Source organism: Adiantum capillus-veneris, chromosome 17, assembly GCF_014529385.1.
Source record: "Adiantum capillus-veneris isolate H3 chromosome 17, ASM1452938v2, whole genome shotgun sequence".
Taxonomy (NCBI): domain Eukaryota; kingdom Viridiplantae; phylum Streptophyta; class Polypodiopsida; order Polypodiales; family Pteridaceae; genus Adiantum; species Adiantum capillus-veneris.
This window is the reverse complement of record NC_140947.1, coordinates 82058325-82079866: the sequence shown is the minus strand read 5'-3', so window position 1 is coordinate 82079866 and position 21542 is coordinate 82058325. Positions and strand designations below refer to the sequence as shown.

Below are 21542 nucleotides of genomic sequence, written 5' to 3'. Positions count from 1 at the left end.
ATTGATGCAAGTGGTAAGGGAATCGATGTTGCACTTATGTAAGACAATAATTCCATTGCATTTGAAAGTTGCAAATTCAATTCATTTAAATCTAATTATGGTAACTACAATAAAGAACTAACTAACAGGTGTTGTATATGCACTTGAAATTTGGATGCAGTATTTGATGAGTGGTTATTTTGATGTTGATTTTACTATCAAAACAAGACTGCAAAGCATCAACGATCTTCTCTCCCAATCTTTTGAATTTTGATAGGCATCTTATGTGGGAAGCATTTATTCAAAGTTTTGAGCCAGCCATTCAATACCAATGTGAGAAGAAGATTATGTTGGGTGATGCTGTGAGTAGGATACTTTATCATTATAACCTATGAGTCATTGAGGGTTCTTTAACCTATGAGTTATTGAGGGAACTTTACTTCAAATATTAATTTTTTGTCAATAAATGTTTTTGTCTCATGAATATTGGGAATTCGTACAAATCTCTTTATGCTATACATAGAAGTTTTGCAACCATTAATCAAAATTTGTTTCCTGATTCCTTTTGGCCACTATGAGAATTGATGTTAAACAATACCATTTGTCTTGTTTGCTTTGCCAAAATTTATCAGCTACAATTAAAATTATCTATGTCTTACATGCTCTGCCTATTCCTAAGCAACCTTAGGATCATGTTGCTATGGATGTTGTTACTGCTCATAGTCCACACACTGTTCATTAATGAGATATATATTTGGTCCATGATTGATCACTTTAGCAAGCAAGCATGTTTTATTCCTTTTTATAAAACTCTCTCTACCCATCAAGCCACACTTTTGTATTCAATTTTTTTTTTCACATCATGGCTTACCTAAAAGAATGATATTTTAGTGAGATTCAAAGTTTTTTAGTGCATTTGGGACTCACTTGAATTCATATAATCATTTCATTTCAAGTTTAATGATCAAACTAAACTCTCTAATCTCATTATCATTGATTTCTTTAACACAATGTTGACAACCTAGCACTACATAAAAGTGCCTTCTTAGGGTTTTGGAAAAAAACTCAATACTTATAATAAGGTTGTAAATCTTTTGCATCCTTAAGTTAGAAGCTCAAAGATTTCTCCTCATATACAATTCCTCACTATGTAGTCATGATGTACTACTGCATTTCACCAAAAACAACAAAGTCTCTAAGGGAAGCCAATACTTAAGCCTTTAGAAAATTTTCTAGACCACCAATATTCACTTCCCATAAAGTTAAGTGTAAGTTTGATTAGAACTTATGGTTTTGGCAACACCTTATTTCTGATTCTAAACAAAAAATTAGGTACAAAAATATCACATGTTTTCATATATGAGAAACAATCCCACAATAACATGGGATATTAGGTTCTATAAAACTAAAGAAGGTAATATGAAATGAATTCTATGTGAATGTGTTGAAAATTCATAAAAGTTCAAACTTATCAAATAAATTAGCATTAGTAGATTTTTATAAATCGGCCACAACTTTGAATACAAACATCCCCCATCCCCATAAGCAAGGAAACATATTGAAAACTAAGAAATATAGTCTTGCAATATTTTAATCTCACTCAACTATATATTTAAAATAGTGTTAGTGTCAGTACAGCATAAATTGATAAAAAACAACACTCGTTTTTTGAAGCAGTTTAAGTTGGAAAATATTTTTCAAGCGTAAGGTGAAAGGTGGAATCCACAGCCACAAAAAAACCAAGTATTTTTCACCTCCTAGGACAAATTTTTGGCTACAAAGCGGTTTATAACTCATTTGGAATCGCTTGCAATAATTCTAACATGTTTCCCACTTAAGAGGACATAAAGGTGTCCCATTATGAACCTAGTGTGCATTTCACAACCTAAAAAGTGGAATGACTATTTGCATATTGTAAAATTTTCATAGAATAACACCACTCAGTCCACATTGGCCATTTTAAGTTATGATCACTCACTTCCCACACCTGCATCTCAATAATCTAGCATATTGCTTGCTCCTAATAACTTTGTCATTAATTTTCATAACATGTTACAAGGTAGGTGATTATGTCATGTTGAGAATTGAAAAGCGTAGGATTAAGAGTTGATACTAATGGTGCAACAGGTAACTGGTAGGAGGACGGCCTCACAACTAAGTGCCAAATAGACTTTTGGGGTGCTTTTGGGACAATGGAGAGTCACCATGTTCCAGTGGCTTGTCTCCCATCGGAGCTACCCATAGTTGGGAGTTGGTTGGCTTGCAGCAAGCTGTGCCACTTGTGACCACCCACTTGAGTCATAGAGGAATTTTCTATGGGATTGCCCCAGGGCGTAGTAGGTTTGGCTTTGGATTCTATGGTTGATGCCAACCTTGTCATTAGCTAGTCACTACACTTGGCGGTCACTGCTTGGTCCACAATCACGGGCCCAACACTTTGTTTTGAGTGGTCCTTAGCTAGCAAGATGACTGTGATATAAAGCTCTAGCCTACAGGCCAACTTGCCACAGAGATTACGCCTTAGGATCAAAGTAGTAATAAAGAGATCTGTTGGAAGCTTATGTGCAACCAGACTCTTTGATTCATACAAAGAGCCTACTGCTTGTGCATCTTTGAGGTGTCCCCCATCCCACTAGTGGAGACTGTAAAAGATATATAGCTCGAGATGATCCATACACTTCAATGTTATTTTAAGAGGCTACAGGTGTAGCAGGGAAAGTGTGTCATGTTCTCTACAACTGGTGCTCCTCAGTGCAGTATGCGTGAAACCTCACTCCATCAGGAAGAAAACCTCACACAACAATGGAACAACAATGCAAAGCACAATAGTAGACTCAGAAGTCACTCAAACTCAAAAACTCAACCATATAGACTATGGCTAGCAGCACACTTAGCTCCAAGCCCCAGTCTCCCAGGTACAGTGGGGGTGTCAAGGTTCCAATGTGCAGGGAGGGTGCAAGTGTGTGGTGTTGGACTCAAGACTCAAGACTCAAGACTCAAGATGCTAGACCATAGAAAGTGGATAATGATGTCCGATGATTGGAACCAGCCACATATATATACCATCATAAAGAGCCACCAATGGCTAGCAAAATATCCCAGTCCAACTAAGTCTATCTCCAAAACTGTGGTGGTAGTGATTTGGTCATAGTGTCCACTAGACCAACACCTGTATCACTACCCAGGTGGGAGTTTGTCTAGTGTGAACTCCACACCAACTATAAGTAATTGCATGTCCCGTGCAGTGACACTATAACCTTGCTACAGGTTGCCTAACCAATCACTGTCTTGTTGAGAGAAACATTGAAATTGCAAGAAGACATTGGAACTGCAAAAATAACCACTAGTGCAGTGAAATAGCTGAAAAGAAGGAACTGCATGTGTGCAATGGAGAGGCTGAGTTGAAAATCTTGACCTTGTCACCCAAGTGAAAGAGTGGAAGTCTGAGCCTCTGGAGGTGAATCCATCAAATCAATGGTGGGAGCCTACTATTGGACCATAGGCTATTGCAATCTGCTCTCTACAAAACTGGCTCTCTATGAAAGGAACAACCGCTTGTTGCTTAGCAGATGGAAGCACCTATTTTGAAGTGTACTGAGGCCGCTTACACAATCATAACAATGTGCTCTAGCAAAGCCATTGCAAGGAACTCTCTGTGTTAGCTGCGTGTGTGTCATGTGGGCCAATTGCTGAAATCCCTAAGGATACTAGTGGAAATGCTAAGGTTGAGCACCTCCCATGAACTATGTAGAGGTCCCATGAACGTCATAGAAGGACATGGTTGTGTATACTACACGAGTATGTACTTGCCCCACCGGACTAGTTCATCCATGCCATATAGAAACAGGAGCCCTTGTCCCCATATCTCCGTGTAATGGCATCTCCGAAAATCCTTGCAATTGAGCTTTGAGGTCATCGATGATTTGGGATTTCACCTACCCCTAGTTCAATGGTATCGATAGCATTCTTTGACTCTTGCAGTATCTCCTCAGAATGCCACAAAAGATACAATAGGGGTGTTTGGTGGTATAGGGCTCGCAAGTGGCGCAACTAGTGAGCTAGTAGCATGCATAGAGGATGTAGCTGAGAGAGGTAACAGTGGAAGAGGTTACTGCAAGTGGGGCGTGGAGATAGTCACTCTGGTAGGAGTGAAGATGGGAGAAGTAGGAAGAGGAGCATGTGAGGGAAGCCTCTGATGGAACATGAAGAGGGTGATCGGGAATAGTAGAGTTGATCACCGACCACTAGTAGAACTAGGGGCAAAAGTACAAAGGGAGTGTCGTGAGAGGTGTGTCACCCTAGTCTGACTCTCTGCTAATAGTGGCAAGGGGAGTAGTGGCTCTATCTTCTTCTTCTTCTTCTTTAGTGTGAGATGTATCGCATTGCTAAGATATTTCCTCTTTGCTTTTGAATGCATCTGTGTGTATCCTCTTCCATGTCCACAAGACTAGCATGGATGTTGATGACCCAGGCCAACATGGGAGCTACAAAACATTGAAAGCTCGATTGCACGGATTGCACGTGGGCTTTAAATCTTTTGGCCTTTTGACTACAGTGAAGTATATACAATCTCATGAAACCCATAGGGTATAGTCTGGATCAAGCGATAGAGGTCATCATAGTGTAAAAACGTGATGGGCACATCACATCTTCCCTTAGACACTTTAGCATCTTTGACTAGAAAGTAATACTTGAAGATTACCAAAAGCTCTTTGTTCCTCACGTAGTTGGGGTGATCAACACGAAACAACTCTTGACATGCATGAATGATAGCATCTCTACAAAGCTGGGAGTATGTGCACATAGCTAGATTCAAGGACATGAAGCTAGTCATTCCCACTACATGACCAATCTATGTAGCAATAAGCGTGTGACCCGGTACCCTTGAAAAAGCTTCATAAGCTCAAGGACCATAGCGACAAGAACATCGTCCAATAAATCTGCATCAGGCAATGCCGCTAGACCTAGTGTCCACAATTGATTGCGGGAGAGTACTTTGCAAAGAGATGGATGGGGCGGCTACATATGAAAATTTAAAGTGAATTTTTCCCGACTTTTAGATTTTGCAAGCCTACTGATCTCATGGTGTTTCACTTGATCGTTGCCCTTCCTTTTGCATTTGGGATCATATTTTTGGGCGCTCAAGGAGCCCGATTTTGAGCTTGAATTTGACACAAAATTGTGTGAAGGCATCTTGTAACTTTCATCACTATCTGCACTAGAAGTCATTTTTGTAACTCCATGGTTGCTTTGGTCGAATTTTGCATCATTTGCAAAACCACTATGTCTCTCAGTCAGTGCATGATTTTTTCTCAAAGCTTGTGCATGGCTGCTTGGTGCTACTCACCATAGTGACCCAAACACCTACTCTATAGGTGTAGTTATTGGCAAAAGGAGACTACAAAGAGACAACAAAAACTTACATAAGTACCATCACAAATGCTCTCCAAATCCCACAAGAGCATACATGGAATTCTTGGTAGCACAGAACATACATGGAATCTGTATCTGCAAGAAGAATTGTCCTGAAGAAGCGGAAGACTTTCAAGTGTGAACACTGGAGCGTAATTCTTAACACGGAGAGATAAGTTGTGGGTGAGGGAGGAAGAGGGTAGGGCCTAGAAGGAGGGTTAGGAAAGGGTGTGAGGATATCGGCGATAAGCAAGGAGTTGGGTGCAAGGGGTGCATGTAGGAACTAGGTGGTGAAGTAATTGGGTAGGGCGAGGTGTGCTAGGGTAGGGCGAAGGGCGTGGGTAAGGGCAAGAGTGAGAGAAGGTAGGGGCGAGAGGTGTGAGGGGGATTGGGTATGGGCGAGAGTTGAAAGATGGTGGGTAGGGGCGAGGGATGTGAGGGGGCTAGGTAGGGGTGAGAGTTGAAAGGGGGTGGGTAGGGGCAAGGGGGCTTGGGTCCGGGGGGGATGGGGGGGATGTGAGGGGGTGGGTAGAGGCAAGAGCAGAGAGGGTAGGGGAAAGGGTGAGGTAGATAGGGGCGAGAGATGGGAGAGGGTAGGGGTGAGGTTGTGAGAGGTGCAGTGGGGCAAGAGGGTTGGGGTTGGGTAGGGGCGAGAGTAGATAGGATAAGGTCCAGGGTGAGGTAGAGAGGGGCAAGAGATGGGAGAGGGTAGGGGCGAGGGTGTGAGGGGTTGTTAGGGGCGAGAGATGGGAGAAGGTATGGACGAGGGATGAGAGGGGGTGGGTAGAGCTTGTGCGGTTTTTAGAGAGAAAGCTTCTCACGCAGCAAAGAGAGTAGGAGATCCCATTTGTAGAGAGTGCAGGGCATAAAAAAGAGATTCAAATAGTAGAGAGTGCAAGGAGATCCAATTTGTAGAGAGTGTAGGGCACAAAATAATTTTGGTTTGTTGAGGAATGCACAACTTTGAGTGTACGTTGCACCCAATATAAACACCTCATATGAATTGATATTGGATTCACTGATTGGTTTAGCTTTTCAACTTGACTAGGACATGAGGATTTATGAGGAGCTACTCACTAGCTACCAGATTGTGAAATAGGCTAGTTAGCTTTTAGGGGAAGGAAAGAGTCAGATAGAGCCTAGTGGAGATGAGACTCTTGAAGGAGGAAGTTTAAGGATTTTGTAGAAGTAGGAGTTGGATTCTCATGGTTATAAGAATGTACATGAAAAGCGAAAGGTAAAGACAATAGCACAATTATCCAACATACATTATCGATAGAGTAGTCAAAATGCTACAAGACAAAATGTATTTGCATTGAATCTAATGGAATACAAGACTCAAAAAGGAGAACATACACTATGGTGATGACGGATGGGTTGAGATGAAAGCAAAGATAAGAAGTCTTGGTGATAAGGGAGGGCACAGGGATTAGGTGGCGGAGAACAAACTTAGATGATGGGATGTGCAAATCATGGGAAGGGAATAGTCTATCATATACCTCCGTGTGAGTGATAGTAGAAATTCACTCTAGTTCCATTTACAAGAGGCAAATAAACATCATTCAGAGTTGCTAATTGCACTGCCCTTGTGGTAAAAGTTCTTGCACTCTGTATGTCCCTTGCTAGGATGGGACTAGCTTCTTTGATTTTTTCTGGTATCGTGCCTGATAGAGCAGCACTAGCGAGCCTTGCACTATTTTAGGCTTGTGAAGATGACGATCATGTCATGATTTGTGATGAAGTTGCTCTGCCTGGAGAGTGGGAGAAGCTAATATGCGGCTCTCTTCCAACATGGATAGACAAGAGATGTTGACGGAGGAAATCTCAACTATGACACAAAAGCTACCCACCCTAGAGAATCTAGAGTTGAATTCAAAAGGAGAAATTGCTTCTAAGGAAAAGCCAATTGAAAGGGAGCGTGGTTTGTGGTTGCTTCAAAGGAAGTGCAACATGACCATAGTGCTAAGGATTTCTTGAGCCCAAGAAGTTTGATGCAGATGATAGGCCTTCTGGAGGAGGGCAATTAGAACTTTGTTTGTGCTCTCTCCCTATCCATTGGCTTTAGGGTAGTAGGAGCATGACTTGTGCTGAAAGATTTTGTAGTTGTTCAGCAGTGTGGCGATCAGTTCATTGACAAAGTGATTGGCTCGATCACTAGTGATCTCAAGGGGACACCCAAATCTACAAAATATATACTCATACAAGAGCTTTGCCATAGTAGTACATGTGAAGTCCGTAGTAGTGGCCAGTACCTCCGCTCACTTAGTGGCATAAGTTGTAGCAACAAGGAGATACTTAGGATTGCCTGGTTGAGTTGGGGGAGAAATTGGACCAACAACGTCCAAACCCCTCTTTCAAATGACAACCATGTCATAGATACTTGTAAGGGACGGTTGGATTGCTTATTGGATTTAGGTGCACAACACTGACATACATCACAAAACTTCACATGAGCAATTGCATCCTTAAACATATAGGGCCACCATAAGCAACTCTATAGATTTTTTTTATGCTATGACGTGACTAGGGTAATGGCCACATGTGGGACCATTGTGGGAATCTTCTAAAATATGCTCTATTTCATGAGGGGAGACACACCTGTGCAGCACACCATCAAGCCCGGAGTTATAGAGTTGGCCTCCTATGAGAGTAAATATTTTGAGACATGTGTCCTTAAGAGAGCTTAAAGGTCTTCAAGAGAAAGAGATCTTGTCCCTTTCAAATGCTACTTCCCAAAGTTATATTCATTTTTTTGGTATGTTGAAAAAGGCTTGTATTCATAGAAGTGTGATCCCATGATGTGAAATATCTTTTTTAATATTTTGATTTGTAAAGAGTCCATTTGTTTAAGGACTTCACAAATATTGATTTCATTAAACTGTCTTATTATTTTCAATGTTTATTAAATCCATCCTCTTTTAGGAAAATATTACAATATACTTTTGTTTTAGTTTTTAAATACGTCTTTTTCTTTTCTTTTCTTTTTAAATGAGAATGTGCAATGTGCACCTTTCACCTTATTATTTTAGTGACACCTTTCTTAATATATAAACCATTCGATTATGTATGTATAATGGATGATGTAATATATGTTTTTATTTTATTTTGTTTTCAAATGATAATGTTCACTATGCACCTTTTACTTTATTATTCAAATGGGGCCTTTCTTAACCATTTTTTATTATGTATGTATAATAGATAATAGAATTTTATATTAAAATTAAACAAAAATTACTTTCCATAAATACATGAAGGTGTTTTTTTGGAAGGTGCTCTGGGGAGCACAATGCCTATTGGGAATAAGTTTTGTGCTAGAGGGATCGGCACTGACACTTACTTGGGCTGCAAAACGGCCTCTGAGGACCCAATTCATTTGTTTAACAAATGCCCTGCCTTGCGGGAACTGGCTAGTAAAGTCTGCAAATGGGTATGAAAAATCTGAAAGATCATATTCTTTACAAATGACCTCTTACTGGGAGGGCATAGTTTTCAAAGCAAGGACATTATGTTGTGCACCCAAATCGCTAGATATTGTACCTTGATTAGGTCTGGAAGTCTAGGAACCTTTGGCTCTTCGAGGCAAAACTGGTTGTAGTTCAATTTGATGACATTGTGTGTTTGAACACCGAGCTCATTCATGTTATAGAAAACAAGAGAGTCTAGGACCCTTTGGCTCTTCGAGGCAAAACTGGTTGTAACTTAATTTGATGACATTGTGTCTTTGAGCACCGAGCTCATTTATGTTATAGGAAACAAGAGAGGGTCAATAGTTAATGTGAAAGAGTGGCACCATGCACTCAGTTGCCTTGGCTACACAATAGGTTTTTCACAGCACCCATGTTTTTGGTTCTTGGTATGGATGTACGGAATCGTTGGCCCCCTCAAGGCACATGTAATGCTTGAGGGTGATTGTATTCTTTTTGAGGTAATATGATTTCTCTCCGCTCACAATCGTGAGTATGGAAAAATAAAAACTTACTCTCCATAAATCTTATTCCCCCTTTAACTTAGCAGGCCTTCATGCATCCTCACCTTGTTTATATCCGATCATTTAACGTCCACATTTTGTACCAAATTTTCAAAATGAGGTTATTGAGCCCCCCATTTGAGGCATACCTGAATCCTATTGCAGCTCATGAGGCTTCTGAATGAGTTGAATGCTACCATGTTCCCAAAAAAAATCTTAATCAAGTAGACCACACTTATGCAATGGCGCGAAACTGTATTATTTGTTATTGAAAATGCCCATGGGTACGACAATACGCAAAAACTTATCACCAAACCTTGTTAGGATGTCTGTTGTCTTAGCCAATTCTTACAATCACTCACAAAAAAACATGTATTAATGCTTTAGCTGTCCGACCAGTGCTACCTTTGCCTGAAGGTGTATGCATCTGCCTGATCGGTTTTTGCATAAGTGAATAATTGTTTGCAAATTAGCATGGTTCCAATGAATTCCTGTAATGTGTGTGTGTGTTGGGGGGGGGGGGGGGGGGCGCAAAACAAGCACCATTTGCAATCACTTTCAAGAAAGGTGATGAAGTTTTTCCAAAGGGTTCTCAAAAAGCCAAAAAGTGTATATATTGGAATAACCCATAAGTTGTATCAAAAGTATTGCGATCAATCCAAAATACTGAAGCGAGTAGGAGAAATGGCCTAAAAATTGGAGATTCCATTCCATGTGTGCATCAAGTGTTTCATGTAAGCCATTTAATGAAACTCTTGCATCAAAACATTAATGTGGTGAACCATGACAATTAAGTCAATCTTTTAGCTTATCGCATGAGCCTGGATGGATTATATTCACGATCTTCCCCATTAAAGTGGAATGATAGACCTGAAGAAGGTGCCACTTGGAAAAACTTTGGTTTTCTTAAGAAAGAAGTACACCACTTTCGTTTTCAAGGACAAAAAATCATCCTTAAGGGAAGTGTAATGTAAAGACAAGGCTCCTAGGGGGTTGGGCTCACATGAGGGCATATATAGCAGGCTATAGATGGATGGTTGGAAGGATTGTTTGGCTATCCATCTCTATTTTGGAGTTTGAGATCTAAGGAGACTCTGAGTCATGCTCCGCTCTTACCCTTTTCCTCATAAGAGTCCCTAGCGAGAGAGTTAAGGTCTTGCCTAGAACCAAGATAGAGCTTTGCACTACAAGATCATTCCAAACTCATCAAATTCAGTATGCCTATCATAAATGTGCTTTGCTCTTAGCACCTATCTGAAGCTTGCTAGATGATCATATGGATCCCCAAATCAATCATTCTACTTTACCATGATCGAACCTTCCTTGAGTGGTCATAGTTTGTTCGATTAGAAAGAAGCACTCTCATTCCTTCTTCCCCCAACAAGTTAAAGTTGACATGTTATCAATTTGGCCCTTGATTGGCTATTTTGCCCACCATTTTTGAAATTGTTGGGTTTTGCATTTCCCTTGCTACTCATGTTCACTTGCTCAGTTATTGGCTAGACCCCAATTTAAAACCCATGATCCCTAAATTTTGTTGAACTTCTAGAACTCTTCTTTATGTGGCACTATATGTGGCACCCAATTTTTGATGGATGTCCCTTTGTAGGGGGCCTTCAAAACCTACTCTTTGATCATCATGGAGTGAAGTCATTCCTAAATTGATCATGGTACAAAACTCTAGACAACATGGCTATGCCCCTCTTAATAAAGGTATATGTGATCTTTGGAATGTATAGTGTTCCAAACTTGTAATACATGGTCCTCAATAAGATTGATTAATCCCCATGGGCCCTAAAATACACCCCTATTGTTGTAAAATTTGTTATCAGCCACTTCATAATCCTGTGATTGGCTAGCACATAGTCTTCCAGCTCCATGTAAGAGGCTTCTTTGGCCATCATGCTATTGCCCCATTTTCTACTACAAAAGGGTTGTCAACCTTGAGGGATTGGTGTCCCTTCTCAATCCATGTACCGTTCTGCCTGCCAATTAACTTTACTATCTTGGGAAATTCAATATCATGGTCATCAAATCTAACAACATACCTGTCAAATGGGCCTATGTAGATATAAGCTCCATTAAGTGTTCAAGACTAATATAGAATCTCATTCTTGAGCTTCAACCTCCTCAAGACTTGGTTCTGTTAGATGCTATGCATGAGCTGGAATTCGAATGGACATCAGATACTTCCTCGCAGATAGTTTCTAGCTTAGTGCTATAGTTTACGCTCTTGTTGGTTGAGACTATATTCTCATTGTCTCTTTGGTTGATAGCTTGTCTAATTGGCAATCTATCAAACCTTGGGTTCATTAAACTACGAAATTAATCCACTAAAATCCAACTTGTTATTTGGAAGGATGATGTGTCTATTTGAGCAATAGTATTGAGCCTCCAAGTTGCGTCTTACAAGACCAAAAATTTTAGTAGATTTTAACCCTTTGAGAAACTATTTTATGAGCTTCAATTTACGTGTAGATGAACTTAGTTCCTCTATGTATATGAGTCAAAATTTGCCCCTAAATATGATTCCAATCTCATATTCTAATCGGTCAAGGTTGGAACCTATCAGACGAGCTCAGTTTTGATGACTTCTCGGTGCCTCTTAGAAGAACAAGCATGTAGAGGGACTCTTCACATTTACCTCTAGGACGGTGTGTGGTAAATGTTATTGCTATGTATACGTCTTGCTATGTTATTGCTAGACTTTTGTTACCATCTTGTTGTGCACATTAATTATAATGTAATGTCCAAATGAGTTCCAAGAATTGGCCCAAAGGCACAAATAACATGAATATAATGAACTCTTGTCTATGAATTGTGAGTGCGTGCAAAATTTTGAATTTTTACTTTTGTTAGATTACAATGTTTTTTGGCACTTTCCAACTCTTTTATCTCTATTAAGGTTTTTCCAAGCACAAGTAGTCACAAAATTGCCCTTGACCAAAATTTCTACACCAATCCAAGTTTTAACGAATGTTCTACCCAAGCATTGTCATTTTTTATGTTTTGATTGAGTTTTAGTAGTCTCAATGGTTTTCAACTTGACCTTGGTGAATGAATGTGTCAAATTTGGACACTCACTATAAAGAACCCCAAAAGTCCTTATGTTTGCTGTTTTGGAAGGTTGAACCTAGTTTCTTCTCGCTTTAGATACAAGAAACCCAAGGTTAAGGGTTCAAGGCTCATGGGCCACACTTGATGGGTGGTACCAATTTTTCCATTGGGGAAGTCGTTCCTATAGTATTGCCCCTTGTGGGTGTAATTTGTAGCAATGTCAGGTTGTAAATACATAGGTATGTATAAAGTTGCTCTACTACCTTCCCCGCGCTAAGAAAAAGAAAAGAAAAAGGTTGCCATCATCAACTTTAACATGTGTCGATTAGTCCCCTAAGGCCTTCTTTAGGCCACCAAGCCTGTCATTTCCTCAAACAAATTCGACACTATTTCCATAGTTGAGGAATAAGGTAGAAGGTGTCAGAGGAGCTTCCACCCTTGTGCTCATTACAAGAGTGAATTATGACAAATACCCAGTGCACGTGTGACCATGGACCTCATGCTTCCCAGCTGCCTGTGCAATGTGTTCAATAGCTCAGGCCTGCTGGCCCCCCTCCGCCTATGCCAAGCGGAGACCGGAGCAGCTCCCTTGTGCTAAAGCTATCTGCAAGAGTCTTTTGCACCTATGCTGATATTGGTATAATTGCACCAATTATATGTAACTGGTGCTCGCATGACCATAGCCTAAGGGACATGCCCATGATCCAACACAACCTGCTCACCATTCCAGAGGACAAGAGAAAAAGCCAGCAATTCTAGTGTGCATTGCCTTAGCCATGAAGAGACTGCAGCCTTACCTCACCTAACATTGTATAGGTGGTGAGTTTTGACAAGCTCTGCACACTAGTTGTCAAAGCTGCTATACTTACAAGGTCACCTGAGGTGCCCAATGGAGAAAGGGCAGCATGACATTGAACTGAATTTAATGTTGCCTCAAGTTCGATGCCATTACCAGGCCCAAAACCCTGTGTTGGCGACCCATTACTCCCAAACATGTCCCTAGAGTAGAAACCCTGTCAGAGACAGGATCTACTGCTTCCACTGCTGCCCCTTACCTCCACCAGCGTTTTGACGTTTGGCATTCTCTCACGTTCGGTTGAATATAAGAACTCTTTTGCTGTGTCCCTCAGCACTTGTCCCTATTTTCAAGTTATGGACACTCTTTGATTTCTTTTTGTAACTTTTAGGACTTCAACCCTGGCAATGAACAGCCTGTTGTGTGTGCTTGGCCCAGACTTTGAACATGGGCGTCACACCGGGCACCCCACAGGCTGCCACTGGTCCATAATGGCAGCCATTTCCAGTCACTTTGCTTTATTTCCTTTAGGACTACTGTGAAAAGTGTTTGGCTTTTCACATGTCTACAAACTCGAGCTCCTCTTTCATGAGCTTTGCTACTGCGATTGCTCGCACGCATCTGCGCAAAGTACTTGCAAGGGCATGCTTTTGCCCGTGAGAACTTGCTCACCGTTTCGTGACCTTGCACATTCTTAGGCCTTTCGATCTTCTTAAGCTGTCTGCATTTCAGTTTGACTCAAAAAACCAACCTCTGAACAAGCCTCTCTTTTTGTTTTTTTTCAAGGCAATGATGTTGCCAATCTGGATGTGAAGGGCCTGTTGCATATGTGTTTGTAGAAAGGGAATCTGGATGTCTTCTGTGATGCCATACAGGGAAGGGCTGTCCTCACAATCTGACCAACCTCTCAACAAGCCTCTTTCCTTTTCGCTTTCTTCAAGGCAATGACGTCTGGATGCGAAGGGCCTGTTGCATATGTAGAAAGGGAATGTGGAGGTCGTCCGTGATGCCATACAGGGAAGCAGGGAAGGGCTGTCCTCGCAATCTGGATACAAAAAAATTACCTGGAATTTGTGTGCATCCACTGACTATCAATATCTTTGCCGAAATCCGTGGCTCCAATGATGCTCGTGAAGGAATGTAAATCTTCAGTAATCAACCACCATTACCTGGTGCTATCATAATGACATATGTGCAGCTAGAAGAGGTTGAACAGTATGGAGCAGTAGTGTCAATCATGTCATAATTACAGCAGCATGAAATAGGACTGTGGAACTCAGCTACATCATAAGGAAACTTCAGTAATGGACCATCATACCTTGCTTCAAGTTCATCCGGCTGCAACTTCCCATCTTGGATATTTCAACATCAACCCTTCATAACAAGCATTGCCAGCAAGTGGGATTCTCTCATTAAGCAAAGCTACCTTGTCCGAGTGGGCCGCATGCCCAAAACTTTTGACCATATCGTTGTAGTCATCTACTGTTGGGTTAAAAGCACAATCTTTGCTTAGCCTTTGGAAATATTCCCAGCTGCAGTCCAGAAGACCACTGCGACGACATGAATCTAAAACAATTGTAAAAGTGACCATATCTGGTTGTAGGCCTTGTTCCACCATCTTGTCAAATAGAGTGAGAACAAATTCATCATTCTCAAGCCGGGCATACCCGACCATGAGTGCAGTCCACGAGACCACATCATGGATTGGCAACTCATCGAACACTTGTTGGGCTTCCCCAAGCATGCCACAACTTGCATACATTGCCAGCAAAGTCACAGAAAGCACTATATCTTCTTCCAAAAACCCCTTCTTCACCATATCAGCATGTAATTCTTGCCCTTTGCTTGCGGCTCCTATTATTGCACAAGCTTTTAAACCACAAGCAAAGGCAACTGCATCTGGAGAGAAGCCTCCTGATTGCATCTGCTCAAAGCAAGTTAAGGCTTCTTCACCATGCCCATGGAGAGCATAGCCGGCAATTAGCCCCGTCCATGAGACTATGTCTCTCACTGAAAGGTCATCAAACACAGCCTGTGCTTTTTCCAATACATCGCATTTTGCATACATATCTACGATAGCATTCCCAATTTCGATATGTTTCTCCAGCAAACGTTCTCTATAAATGTGAGCATGAATTTCTTGGCCCTTGTCTACATCTCGTAAGCTGCCACATGCTTTTAATAAGCATAAAAAGGTCACCACATTTGCAGTGAGACCCCCTTTTTTCATCTGTTGGAAAGTGTCAAGTGCCTCTTTACCATATCCATGCTGGACGTATCCAGTGATAAGTGCATTCCAACAGACTTCATCTCGAGATTGAAGATTGTCAAAGACTTCTTGGGCTTTCTCAAGTGCACCACACTTAGCATACATATCGACCAGCGCATTGGCAATATTACTATGCTTTTCTATTAGGTGCTCTCTCACTACCTGCGTATGTATTTCTTGGCCCTTGCCTAAAGCTGCTATGCTGCCACATGCTTTCAAAGCACAAACATATGCAACTTCATCTGGATGAAAGCCCCTTGATTGCATCCGTTCAAAACAGCTTAACGCTTCTTCACCAAGTCCATTCTGAACATATCCTGTAATAAGGGAAGTCCATGATACCAAGTTTTGAGTTGGAGAATCATAAAGCAAGCCCTTTGCTTTTTCAAGTTCGCCACATTTGGCATACATATCTACAAGCGCATTTGCAAGCACAGTGTCACCTTCTATCAAACCCTCCCTCAAAACCTGAGCATGGATTCCTAGCCCTTTGTCTAAAGCTTTGATGCTTCCACACGCTTTGAATACTGAAGTAAACGTGACTCCATTTGGAGAAAAGCCACTCAATTGCATTTGCTCAAAACAAGAAACCGCTTCTTTACCACGACCTTTCTGAGCAAAACCTGTTATCAGCGTAGTCCACGAGACACTGTTTCGACTTGGTAGCACATCAAACACTTCATGGGCCTGCTCAAGAGCGCCACATTTGACATACATGTCTATTAGTGCATTAGCAACCTTGACATGTTCTGGCAATAACTGTGCCCTTGTAATCTTAGAATGTATTTCTTTGCCCTTGTCCAAAGCTCCTATGTTCCCACAGGCTTTCAAGATGCACACAAAGGACAGCGGATCTGGAGAGCAGCCTCCTGTTTGCATCTGTTCAAAAAGAGCAATTGCCTCCTCACCATGCCCATTTTGTGCATGTCCGGCAATGAGTGCATTCCATGAAGCTTCATTCTTGAAGGGGAGCTCATCAAACACTTCCTTTGCTTTCTCAAGTGCACCGCATTTAGCATACACACTAACAAGGGTGTTGCCAACATATACATTCTTTTCGAGAAATCCACTAGTCACGATTTCTCTGTGCAATTCGTGGCATTTACACAGATCCCTGTTGTTGGCACAAGCCTTCAAAGACACGATGAGGGCAATTGCGGCACTAGGATCTTCATAACGCAATTGTGTATTTGCACTGTGAGCAACTTCCATGTGCCGGGAAGCTTGCGAGTGCAATCCTTTCACGTTTCTGGTTTTCTGGAGTAAGCATTGCATGGTCTGCTAGCGAAATATATGGATATGTGATGTATCTCTTCGTGACCCCTCGTCTGTTTCAACATCAGAACGACCCCGGTTAATCGCCATCTTTTAAAGCGCAGAAAGTGCTTAATGCGATGCGTAAGCAGCAGTTAAGCGCTAGTCCCCTGGGAGAAATGTGGAGAAAGCTCGAACTGCTGTTCCCACTGGCTCGCAGCCTATGCAATAACCAGAAGCTCGCAATGACAAGCAACTTTTAGTATTTAGAGTCACTTCGGCAGTGTGAACTAGTATTGTGAACCGGGAGTTTTATTTTTTATATTTTTTATATAGAGTGCAAGAACTTTGAAACACACGCACACACCCTATGTACAACGGTCTCACAGGTAGGGAGAGAGGCATCTCATCACATATACACACACACCCGCATATGAGAACAGTTCCTAAGGACTTAGAACTTGTCTTCGGGTTGCCAAGGGGGTATTGAACCCAAGACCTTAGGCACATAGGCTATGACTCTACCAATTGAGCTAACTGCTTGGTGGGAGTTGCTCTATAAACATCTATAAAACATAATAGGGCATACGCAGATTTTACATCAAGCATCTAGCACTGAAGTAAAAAAAAGTACAAAGTGCATGGCGATTTTTGAAAAGAATTGCATATATGATGATTGGTTACCTCTATAGCTATGTCTGTAAAATGGTCCAATTTCACGGCTTTCTCTACAATGTTTGAGTAGTGAGATCAAGGAACTGCTCTTTGCCATACGTGTTCTGATAGATTTTGGAGCGCAGTTGGTTACTTGCTTAGTTGATTGTGATTGCTATCGCATCGGCTTTTGTTGTGGAATGGGAGCAGATGAGTACAACCAATTGAACAGGCAACAACAATAGCTCAGCTTGGGTTGATGAGCATTGGGAAGAAGCAAATTGTGTCCCATAGAGCTGACTATACAACAAAGAGCTATTGAAGGGGATAATTGAATCGAGCAAAGGGTTGCAACTTAATCATTCTACTAAAACCCTACTCCTTAACCTATTTTGGCAGTAGTTTGCAGTCATTTAGCCTAGTAATATCGGCCATTTACTCTCTAGACTGGGAACCCATCTTACTCTAAATCAAGCGTAGTCAATTTTTCCTTATTTCCATCTCTCTCTCTCTCTCTCTCTCTCTCTCTCTCACACACACACACACACACACACAGAGATGTGTTGTCTTGGCTATTGATCATACAAAACATACAAAATGTTGGGATAAGGATTGTCCTCGTGCTAAAGAATGGTTCTGTAGAGGAGAACGTTAGATTGCAATATGTAAAATGCATTGCCAAACAAGGAAATATTAGATTGACATCAACCACCTAGGAATAATGTTAGATTGCAATATGTAAAATGCATTGCCAAACAAGGAAATACGTAGATTGACATCAACCACCTAGGAATAAAGTAAACATGTACATGGTACATCGAGTACTATAAAACATAAGTTGAATTTGTCCAACTATGAGAAAGAATTGTGAATCTATTTGATATATACATATGATGATCAAGATTGTAGATTGAGCGTGTACTAGTGAGGAAAAATATGTAGCTAAACTAAACTTAAGGAAGCATTGACAAATCCAAATGAAAGGACGAGAGTAATGCGTGTGCTAGTCGTCATTCAACCGTGTTTGGACGTGGCCATCGAAGAATGGCAGCGACCTTGTCAATGTCCATTTTGATGCTGGAATAAGAGATCACATGACCAAGGTAATGTATCTCTGTTTGAAAGAAATCGCGCTTGCTTTGCTTAGCATACATAGCGTGAGTTCATAGTTGTTTGAGCACTAATCTTAAATGTTCTATGTGTTCATCTTCAGTCTTACTGTAAATGAGAATGTCATCAAGGAAAACCGCAATAAATTTTCCAAGATAGGGACGTAAGTCACTATCCATTAGTGTCATAAATGTAGCGGGAGCACTGGTTAAACCAAAAGGCATAACCAAAAATTCAAAATGCCTGAACCATGTTCTAAAGGCAGTTTTAGAGATATCTTTTAAAAGGATACACACTAGAGGTATCCTGAATGAATATCTATCTTTGTATAATATCTTGCCCCATGGAGTTGATCAAACAACTCATCCACTCGAGGCAGAGGATACTTGTTCTTGATGGTTATGGCATTTAATCTACGATAATCTACGCACATGCGCATAGTACCATCTTTCTTTTTTACCAATAGAATTGGTGATGCCCAAGGCGAAGTGCTAGGTCTTATGAAACCACGGGCGAGATAGTCAACCAATTGAATCTCAACCTCCTTGGCCTCACTAACACGCATACAATAAGGTGGTTTACTCACCGGTTTAGTGCCCGGCAGGACATCTATGCCATGCTGCATATCACGTGTAGGGGGTAAACCCGGTGGTAAATCACTTGAGAATGCATCACTATACTCCGTGAGTCAGTGAGTCAGCTTTTTCCGTGCAAAAGGAGAAAGTAAACTAGAGTTATGCTGGGATGGAGAATCTTGTAATTCCTGTAATGTTTGTTTTACAATTGTTGCACGTTGCTCAATAGAGTTAAGATTGAGAGCACTTTGCTCTTTAGAATTGTTAACACTTTGCTTATCATTAAAGTTCATTGCTTTTTGCATACCATAACTAGAATCCACAGCACTTTGCTCTTGAGAATTCACAAGACTTGGAGACAAGCAGTAACACTTCATCTATTAAATCTGGTTTCTGTAAAATAGAAAGCTCCGTTGTACATATAAGAGGTGCAGATGGTATATTTTTCTCACCAAGCAAAAGCACATGTTTACCATTGGCCATAAAGGATAAGGAGTTGTGTTCATAACTAGTGTGCAATGTGTTTCCTAAACCATGCAGCTACTCCCGTCCTGAAACTACATCAGCACGGTCCATGTTCATAACTTGAAAGTCAAGGGTCATCGTATGATCTTGAACAATAAGCTCAACCCCTTGAACTACCCTGTCCCATACTTATTTATCATTTCCAGACATTTGTTCTACCACATACTTGTGGGAGTAGGGAGTCTGTAAGCTTCAATTTCTTGACTAGCTTATAGTTCAGGAAGTTATGAGTTGCAACATCATCCACTAAAATACAAACACGTTGTCTGTTATACTACCATGCATGCGAGTCAACTCATGGGGGACCAAAGGTGGGCTGCCACATTGAAGCAGGCACACAACAATTGTGCTTTTCTTCCATATGAAGAACCTCTACAACACAATATTTAGGAGATAAATCTAATGTGAGGCAGTGCACCGTGTGCATGGCCTTTTCTTTGCCTTACAAAAGAGGACAATCCTTCTTATTATGTTGGTTCGAAAGACATCTGAAACACAAATTGTGTTTCTTTGCATGCTCAAAATCAGCAGTGCTGAGAGACCCACATGGAGTATCTTGTGATTGCTTAGGCTTCTTAGCCTCTTGTGGGCGTGGAGAGATAGATTGTCTCTTATTCTTCTTGGAACATGTGGGAGATCTACCTCGCCATTGGCTCTTAGCAAAAGTATTCTTAGAGTAGGGAACATTTCCCTTCCTCTCTTGGTCATCATCATATCTTTGGGCATGACCGATAGCTTCTTCCAAAGTTTTTGGATGTTGGGTCTTGACATGAAGACGATAGTCTTTGTCAAGACCCCTAATAAAACCCTGTATCTTTTGAAATTCATATAGACCTTCTAGTTTTAATTTGATTTCTCGATACTTGGAAAGGTACTGAGTGAGAGAGAGGCCAGACATGCGGCATGCCTCCCATGCTAACCAATTCTTATCCTCTTCATTGGAGTCCAAAAACTCTTTGGAGAAAGAAGCTTGAAACGCAGCGCAAGAGCATCTATTGGAAATGTCATCCACCACTTATAGGCCTTGCCTTTAAGAGATAAACTTGTTTTCACAGCTTTATTTATATCCGAGGTGTGTCTCAACCTATGAATATCACTCCATAGGTGTAAGAACGTATTGACCGCATCCTTGTTGCGATCACGTTCTTCACCGTGAAATTAAAAAATGGTGATATTCTTAAGCAATGCATTGCTACCTTCTACATCTTCTGAAGCACTTGTCTCTTGGACTCCTTGAGTGGTGCGAGCTTGGGTTCCTTGAATCGTGCCACCTGGGGCTCCTTGAGACGTTTGTGAATTCATAAATTTCACAAGTAGCTCAGTAAGATTTGTAACATTTGCATTTAGTGCAGAGAGGTTGCGTTCAAGTAGGCTTTGGCAAATTTTCAAAGTCTTGAAAATAGCCATACCTACAAGGTCATGATCTCCTAGATCATCATCCGTCAGTCATATGAATATCGGTAGCACCCGTGGTGTCCCGATTTTGATGTACGTGCTCAAAATCAAAAGTGTGTGTAGGTGGAATATCCTTATTGGCCACGGTAAACACACACTAATGTAGAGAGAGAAAAAAACGTCAAATTGTACCTTGTAAAGCTTGAAATCTTTGTGTTTTTTATGCTCGGCAACTTTTGCGTTGCATGCAAACCTCGCCTTACGAAAATTGTAGCGCTTCACGTCTCGTTCGTCGTAAGAACACCTTTGTGATTCTTCACAAAAAACTCTTCGTTTTTTTGAAGTCTTTGGTTCACTTGTGAAGCTTCCTCCTTGAAGAAAAAAGAATTTTCGGAGGAAAACTTGCCTTTCTCTAAGAAGCGAAAAGGAAGGGTGAAACTACTTCCTTGAAGTTTGTAGCTTTCCTTTCCTTCTAGCTTTCCTTGTTAACTCAAGTATACTATCTTTCCTTATTATACACAACAAGGTTCAATAGCTTGGATGGTAGAG

The 21542-nt window shown here is 41.0% G+C and overlaps 1 protein-coding gene across 1 annotated transcript; it reads right to left on the bottom strand.

Annotated features, from left to right (window-relative positions):
• Window positions 1-12573: 12573 nt before the first annotated feature.
• LOC147437572 (pentatricopeptide repeat-containing protein At4g18520, chloroplastic-like) lies at window positions 12574-16986 on the bottom strand. Its single transcript, XM_086487091.1, has one exon. It carries the CDS (start codon window positions 16753-16755, stop codon window positions 14542-14544), a length of 2214 nt encoding a protein of 737 aa, XP_086343217.1. The 5' UTR covers window positions 16756-16986; the 3' UTR covers window positions 12574-14541.
• Window positions 16987-21542: the final 4556 nt, after the last annotated feature.

Excerpts from the sequence above, each read along its gene's own strand:
- LOC147437572 (XM_086487091.1), bottom strand. The coding sequence starts at position 16,755 with ATGCAATGCTTACTCCAGAAAACCAGAAACGTGAAAGGATTGCACTCG.